This window comes from Octodon degus, unplaced genomic scaffold (genome assembly GCF_000260255.1).
Source record: "Octodon degus isolate 3935 unplaced genomic scaffold, OctDeg1.0 scaffold00033, whole genome shotgun sequence".
NCBI lineage: Eukaryota > Metazoa > Chordata > Mammalia > Rodentia > Octodontidae > Octodon > Octodon degus.
The window spans coordinates 15216491-15225277 of NW_004524609.1; the positions used below are offsets into that span (position 1 = coordinate 15216491).

An 8787-nucleotide genomic window follows, 5' to 3' on the forward strand; every position below is an offset into this window, starting at 1 on the left:
TCTTTCTTTCTTTCTTTCTTTCTTTCTTTCTTTCCTTCCTTCCTTCCTTCCTTCCTTCCTTCCTTCCTTCCTTCCTTCCTTCCTTCTTTCTTTCTCTTTTTTGCAGTACCAGGGATTGAACTCAGGACCTTGCACTTGTCAGGCAAGCACTTACTCTACTGAGCTATCTCCCTGGCCCCCTAGCCCGCAGCTTTCAAAAGCCACTGGGAAGGGCCCTGGAGGTAGGTCAGTGGCAAAGCATTTGGCCACATGAACATGGCCCTGGTGCTCTACCCTAGCACCAGGACAGACCCAAAGTCCCCCAAACCCACAACATTGGTAACATAATTTAATTTACCCAGCATACAGCAACTAAAATTAAGATCTGTTATTTCAAGCAAATTACAGGCTCTACTGCTTCCAATGCTAGTTCACTCTGGTCAGATGAAAATGTGGCTGACTTCAGGGAAAACTGGGGGCAAGTGGCCACTGGCTCACCAGGAGGAAAGAGGTGGCACCTCTGAATGAGCTCCAGGTCACTGCTGCCTGGCTCCTCCAATGTGAACCACTGCTAACCAGGGTGGAGAATTTGATGACAATGTTCTCTTTTCAATCATCTTCAATGTTTCATGGGGGTTATGTGAGTATGGCAGGGATTGAACTCAGGATCTCTCACTTGCCAGGCAGGCACCGAGCTACATCTCCAGCCCTCATTTTTTTTTTTTTAATATTTATAGCAAAGACAGACATTTCTTACATGGTAACACATTCATTTAATATGCAAAATATAATAGCAAAGGTATCAGCCTATTAAAGCTACAAATTAACTTTATGTCTATTTTATGCAAGTTCAGACAGAAAACAGGAGGTGCTAGGAGAGACACACCTGCAAGCTACCTGGGAAACCCAAGTGTCCCCAAACTACTGACTTTTTCACTTTGATGCTCTAATGTCAAGCTGCGGAGGAGCTAGCACAAGACATCCTCGTGCTTTTACAACTAAGCCTGCAGTGCTGGGAATGAGGCCGTTCAGGAGAAACTCCTTATTAATAGACTAGTATGATTGTGAAAGGTGACAAGGACAGCTACCAGTATTTAGAGGATTCAAACATCTGGTCTTGGGGGCGTTTGAGGGCACACTGCACTTGTGTTAAGACATGGAACTGCTAACACAAGTGCAGCAGTGTGTATCTGGCTACTGCCATAGGAGGGCCAACATGGAGTGCAGGTTCTCTGTAGCTACCCTCCTTGCTCCTGACCCCAAGAGCTTCCCATAGGCAGCACCCTCTTTTAAGGCATAAAGTGGTGGATGTAACTTAAAATGACCCAGATGAGGATGAAGTAAAAATAACAAGCAGGATTCTTTCTCAGGCCCCCAGAGGCAGCGACTAGTGGCAGATGGTGTATGTTTCTAGGCCTTTTTTTAATGGGCACAATTCTAAAATCACCTAAGTTGCAGTTGCTTTCTTGCTCTTAGCTTAAAATCAACTCAATATTTTTCTAGCTAAAAGACTATAAATTATAATATAGGAAAACACCCTAATTAAAGTTTTTACAATTAAAATAAATGTATCTCTGCTGTAAATCTGCAGATCCAGAGATTAACAATTAGGGACCAGGTGTAGTGGTATACACCTATAATCTCAGCACTTGGGAGGCTGAGGTGGGAGGATTGTTGAGTTTGAGACCAGCCTGGGTTGCACAATGAGCTCAAGGCCAGCCTGAGCTGTAGTGAGACGTCTCAAAAAAGACAAAAGGAAAAGAAAAAAAAAAGAAAGGAAATAGCTTTGAAAATCATTTAATTAAACAGAAATTTCTCAGGTATCTGTTCCTATTTCAGGTAATACACATGCACTCTCATTCAGAAAGCCATCTACAAAGCATAGGAGATACCGTATGGCAAGGTTGAGCTGTCACTCTGTTAAGACATCTAACTGCTAACATGATACCTCCTCAGAGTACTTCACTACATTTATAAGTTTGTTAGGTGTGTGTGTATGTATTTGGGACAGGGTCTCACTATGCAGTTCAGGCTGGCCTTGACCTTGCAGCAATCCTTCTGAGATGAGTACTGGGACTATAGGCGTGCGGCACCATACCTGGCTCTCATAGGCTTTTTAAGGAAATAATATTTTTGTGGTACTGGGGATGAGACTCAGGCCCTCATAAAGCAAGCATTTTGACACGAACTACATCCTCAGCTCAAGAGCCTTCTTTTAAAAAAATTTTTTTTAGTTTACTAGTACATGTGTGTAGTGTATGTTTTCATTCCTTGTGCAAGTTGGCACACATATACAACATCCCAATTCCTTTTATTGCCTGTTCTCCTTTCTCCTCCCCATCTTCTGATCCCGTCCTTCCTTTGGTACATATCTCTAGTAGTGTTTATATGTTTACATTCCTTGTGTAGAACTGGTACCTGTACATAACATATCCTGATTCTTTTTGTTCATCCCATCCCACCTGCACCTCTCTGTCTCTTCCACCTCTTGATCTACTTCCCCTTACCTCCCTACTTTTGTATACAAGGTTTTTTTTTTTTTTAAATGTATTTGGTTGTTACAGGGTCTCACTACACAGCTTAGACTTGTGGTGATCCTCCTGCTTTCAGCCTCTCCAGTGCTGGGATTACAGGTGTGCTCCATTACACCTGGACTCAGTCCCTGAGCTTGCCTAAGCAGGTGCTTTAGTCCACTGAGCTATCTTGCTGGCCCCACTTCCCTACTTTCCATTATCCATTTTTTAATTTTGCATTTTACATGTAAGAGAAACCATCTTTGATTGAAACTTGTGCGTCTAATTCGTTCTGCTTAACATTATGGTATCAGTCCACTTTCCTACAAATGACTCAAATTTATACTGATGGCAGAGTAGTGCTCTATTGTGCATCCTGAAACTCCCTCTCTCCACTTTGAACCTGGAATCGAAATCCAACCTCACCCTTGCCAGGCAGGCACTGCCACTGAAGCCATATCCTCGGCCTCCTCACGTGTAAATACATTTTCTGTATTATCTGCTGATGGACACGCAGGCTGATCCTAAGGTTTGGTCATTAGGGACTGTGCTGCTGTAAACATGGGCAGAGTGCTTTAATCCTGATATTATGTGTAACTACATGCCAACAGTCCAATAGTATAAAATCTTTTAAAAAGAAATCTTATAAGGAGTTAGGGAGATAGTTCAGCTGCATAAGCAGGTGCCTGGCAAGCAGAAGGTCCCGAGTTTGATCCCCACTACCCCAGATGGCCAGCCCTCACCATGCCTGCTACTGAAACTGGGTGTGGTGGTGCATCCCTGTAATCCCAGTGCTGGGGAGGCTGAGACAGGAAGATCACTAAGAGTCTGAACTGCGTAGCAAGACCCTGTATCTTAAAAAAAAAAAAAAAATCTTTTAAGAAAATGGGTCTTGGGGCTGGGGAGATGGCTCAGTAGGATAAGCGCTTGACTGGCAAACATAAGGATCTGAGTTCAATCCCCGGTTCCCCCCCCCCAAAAAAAAAAGAAAAAGAAAAAGAAAATGGGTATACACCACATTAGAAATAGCAAGTATGCCACAGGTGGTTGCTTATACCTATAATACCATCCTGGGAGGCTGAGGCAGGAGGAGCACAAGTTTAAACCCCAGCCTGGGCAACTCAAGAGACTTACTGAGATCCTGTCTCAAAATAAAAAATAAAAAGGCTTGGTCTGTAGCTCAATGTAAAAGCCTTGGGTTCAATGCCCAGTACCAGGCAAGCCAGAGGCTCCCTCCCATATCTGCATTTACTTTGAAAAGCACATCTGTACATTCATACCCAACACACACAAAACATGCAGCAGGCCAAACAGTGTGGAATGTGCTTATGCAAATGTGCAGGTGAGGCGGTTCTCCATTTTATAACTCCTGCTTCCTCTCCAACAAGGAGGGGGGAGGGCTCAAGTGTGGTCTCTGTGCTGTGCCACAGCTAGGACACTGACACTTACCAACACCTACAACTCAGTCCCACACGGGGACAGCTCTACACAAGCATGAGCACAATCCTTTAAGCAATATTGTAGACTTGCAAAAATAGGGCTTTTCAGAATTTCATTCTGCCTTTCAGAGCTCAGCGTGGAGAATCCCTGCCTGCCCTGCAGCCCATCTGTAAGAATCCAGAGGAGCTAGTTCTAGGGGCTTCCTGATCAGCTAGAACTCTAAAGTTCTTTTTTTTTTTTTTTCTTTTTTTCCCCCAAGTTCTTATATCAGAGACAAAGGTCAAGGCACAGAGTGACTTTCCAATCAAGATCAGTAATTACAGCTTTCTTTTCTTTTTGGTGGAACCGGGGTTTTGAACTCACGTCCTTGTGCTTGCCAGGCAAGCGCTTATTCTACTGAGCCATTTCCCCAGCCCCAGTAGTTACAGCTTTCCAAGGAAGCTCAGCTTTGCCTTTTTCCCCCCTCCTCCCCTTTCTTTGCAGTACTGGGGATTGAACCTGAGCTGCAGTACATCCCCAGCCCCTTTATTATGAGACAAGGTCTTGCTAAATCATTCAACTGCCCAGGCTGGGCTCTAATTTGGGATGAATTTCCTCTCTTTTTCCTTTGTTTTTACTAGTGCAATTTTACAGTACAAAATTAATTATATTCCTTATGAGAGTTGATACATGTACATAACACATATTAATTCAATTTCTAAAAAATTCCATTCCTCTATTTTCTATCTTTTCTTAACAGCTTGACTGAGAATATCTATGTCACCTGGAACAATGTGAAGAAAAAGAACTTTAAGCCACAGGCATTTCATTTAAGGTAATAATTATAGTCTGATGTTCTGATAAATTCCCTCTTGGTCTGAAAATATGAAAAATAAAGAAACAAGTTGATTTTGTTACCACTGGATCTAGTGTAGCAGCCAATAAATCATGGCTCTCAGCCTAAACCTGAGTACGTGTGTGTGTGTGTGTGTGTGTGTGTGTGTGTGTGTGTGTACTGGGTACTGAATTAAGGCCCTGACATTGAGCTATACTCCAGACTTTGCTTAGCCTCAGTAAGACTTTATCTCAAAATGTAAAAGAAAAAAGGGCTACAAGATGTAGTGCAGTGCAAAGGCCCTGGGTTCAATTTTTAGGACAAAAATAATCACAAGCAAAACCAATAAAACTAAACTAGGTACAGTGACATATACCTGTACCCAGTTACTCTGGAGGAGGACAAGTTCAAACCCAGCTTGGACAATTTAGTGAGACCCTGTCTCAAAGAACATGTGTGTGGAGTGTGGGTGGGGATATGTGTCAGTGTGAAGGCCCTACCTTCAATCCCCAGGCCTCCAGAAAAAATAAACGAGTGAATGAATGAACGAATGAATGAATGAGGGAGGGAGGGAGTGAAGGAGGGAGAAAAGAGTGAAGAAAAGAAAATGTATATATATGGACCAGGGATACAGGATAGCGGCACAGTCCTGCCTGGCAAGTACAAGGTCCTGAGGTTTGATTCCCGACACCATAAAAAGAAAATGACAAGTGTGATCTGATCCACAGTTCTTCTTCCTCTCAGGAATGAACCACTGTCCAATGCCTCCCCAATACAGTGAAAAGCCCATAGACCCTCTTGATGCAAATACTGAGACCAAAAGGCCCTAAGAATCTAATGCTGGGCTGGTGAGATGGCTCAGTGGTCTAAAGCACCTACTTAGAAGAAGCTAAGCTAAGCAAAGCACAGGGACCGCGGTTCAATCCCCCAGCACCACATGCCAGCCAGCCCCCGCCCCCTGGTGGGCTGAGCTGGTGACACACACACAAAATAAATAAATAAATAAATAAATAAATAAATAAATAAATAAAAGAATCTAATGCTGTGCTTACTGCCTATTACAAGAAGTCTGTAAGAAACTCACACTGAGCTTCAGGGTTACTGCCACTTGGCCTGCTTCTGAGTGACTACAAGTCAATCCTCCAATTTTAAGCTACAGAGAATTCAGGTGAGGACTTTATCAACCCACACAGGAGATCCAGGAGTCATGCACATACGACTTCAAAGATTTAATGCTTTTGCCTTTTTTTTTTTTTTTTTAAGACAGGACCTCACCATGCAGTTCAAGTTGGCCTTAAATTCATTATGTAGCCCAAGTTGGCCTCAAACTCCAGGTGATCCTCTTGCATTGGCCCCCCAGTGCCAGGATTACAAGTGTGCACCACCACACTTGGCTTGCTTTTGTGTTTTACTATTAGGAATTTGTGCCTGACTTATCAACTAAAAAAATATTCAAGCTGAGCATGGTGGCACATACTTATGCATGTGGAAGACTGAGGCAGGAAGACCACTGCCAAGTTTGAGGTCAGCGTGGGTTATACAGTGAGTTTAAGGCCAGCCTGAACTAAATGAAATGAAACCTTGTCTCAAAAAGACCAAAACAAACAAACAAAATTTTTTTTTTCTTTTTCTTTTGGCAGAACTGGGGATTGAATTCAGGCCCTTGCACTTGCCAGGCAAGTACTTATTCTACTGAGCCATCTCCCTAGCCCCTCAAAAATTTTTTTCACTAAGCCATTATATGCAAAAGCAAGGTACAAGTTTTAATGGAATACACACAAAAGACACAAATTCTCCACGAAACTTAAGATCTTTTAAGGGGAGATCAAATACAAATACTTAAAAAGATATAAGACAGAACACATTCCAAACAAAACAGGACAAATAGTCATACTTTAGTAGAGTAGTCCTGACCTTGTTAATCAACCAAAGAAACATTTACCCAATTATATCTGTTATAAGGTGCCTGGTTCCTCTTGGAGTAAAGCTTCCTTGAGCATCTCCCAGTTTCCCTCTATTACCCCGCAGGCCAACTCAAGCTTCTATCTCCAGGGTAGGAAGACTTCGCAGACACAATCTCAGAGAGCTTCCCTCTGAGTCACCTGGGAATTTTACTAGGCCGCAAGAGCGTCATTCCCCATCACTTTCACATGGTCCTGCCATATAATAAGTACTCTGGAAAAGTTCACTGACCAGGGCATGAACTCAACTGACAGTTTTACAGGGAGGCTCCTATGTCAGTTGTTACATTTTACAGAAGACAATCATTACAGGTTTGGGGTTTAGTTTCTAAGTAGTGTTGGGGACCCACATCTACTTGCTATCTACCAGTGGTTATCCCTGGATGAGCTCATGTACTACTCGACAGTTTTCTATACTGTGAGCTTTTCATTATTTTACATTAATAAAATACTGACAATGAAATACAAAATACTAGAAGGACACAAAATATTGAATTAGGTGACCCTGAAACCCTCTCTGGCTCAATGACATCTGTGCACAATTACAGACATTCTCCAAATTTGGCATACGGAAAAATATGAAGTACAACGTGGTCCACTCCAGCAGCTGGAGAACAAGATGTGACAGGTCTTGGGACAGTGATAATGAGGAGAGGGGACAGTGGACGGCTATCCCTGGTAGGGTCTGTCACCTTTCAAAGCTTCTGCTTGGTGTTAAACCAAGCAAAGAGACATGGTCCTATTGAAATTCTATTCTCAGTGTTGAAAGCCTGTGCTCTCTTAACATACGAGGCCTACAAACGACTGCTTCTGAGGCAAGAGCAGGGCCAATGAAAGGGGGTGACTGAGAGGGGAGCTCAGCAGTCTGTAAGAGTCCCCAGGTCCCACTAGGCCACATTAACAGTATTAAAGCAGGGCTGGGGTCCAAAGGTAACTAAAAATGCTCACTGCTCTCAGCAGTGTAGAGAACATTATTTCCTTTCTGAAGTACAAACACTTAGGTGAAAGAATAAACATATTGAGAACATACGCCAACCATTATGCTGAGAATGTAGAAATTAAAGAAGCTGTCCTGATATCCCGAGTGATCATCAAACACAGCAACACGAAACTATGTAGTAACCTACTCTAAACCTTTTTTTGTTTTTTTGCCTTACAGGGTTTCGCTATGCAGTTCAGAAGGAGTTTTTTTTTTTTGGGGGGGCACTCAAGATGCCTTCAGGGAAGGCCTGGTTTGGCTTGAGGAAAAGGGGATTGAACCACAGCATCCTGAGCCTGACTGCTTTGTTTCAGCAGGCACTTAAACACCTGCTATGCAGTTCAGGCTGGCCTTGGACTCACTTTGTAACCCTGGCAGGCCTTGAACTCACAGTGATCCTCTTGCCTTAGCCTTCCAACTGCTGGGATTACAGGCGTGCACCACCACGCCTGGCTTTCCTTTTCCAACTTCAAAAAAGAAAAAAAGAATTTTCAAACATACCTAGTCCCAACAGTTCCACAGGAATTAAATTATGGTCTTGCAAAAATAGTTTTATTTTTGAAGATCACTGATGATTATTAATCTAAAATGAATATCATTACTATATCATTATGCACTACATAGTTCCCATTACAAAAATCAACACACTGGGTTAATTCCCTGGAAAGAGAATAAACACCACAGCACCCACCCCAGGGTCTCAACTTAAAACCAGCGGATGAAGCAAGCAGATGGGCTCTCCTGGGAAAGCAGCAGGGTCCGACTTACGGGTGTGGTTTCATCTCTATGTAGTTCTTGGGGATGAAGCCGTCCTTCCCATTGAGCTCTGCCTTGTACCAATTCTGATCACATTCTTCATTCAAAACCTGGGAAGAAATCAGACAAAAACCAATCACTTCTCTTCTCCTCTAAGGTTGCCACAAGGCAATCTGTGCTGACTTAGGTCTTATTTCAGGTACTATCAATTACATAGAGTTAAGACTACATGATTTCAGACAATGAGCAAATGGTAAACTCTAAAAATTAAAACACAAACTGTCACTGGAAATCAAACATCTTTTTTTTTTTAAATTTTATTTGTGTGTGTGTGTGTGTGTGTGT

At 42.7% G+C, this 8787-nt stretch overlaps 1 protein-coding gene across 2 annotated transcripts in view; it reads right to left on the reverse strand.

Moving 5' to 3' along the window:
- Grb2 (growth factor receptor bound protein 2) overlaps positions 1-8787 on the reverse strand; it is a 91425-nt gene that overhangs the window by 6706 nt on the left and 75932 nt on the right. For both annotated transcript variants that reach the window (XM_023714041.1, XM_004630100.3), the window contains exon 3: positions 8455-8552. In XM_023714041.1, coding sequence (XP_023569809.1) covers positions 8455-8552 — 98 coding nt within the window. The remainder of the gene's footprint in view (positions 1-8454; positions 8553-8787) is intronic.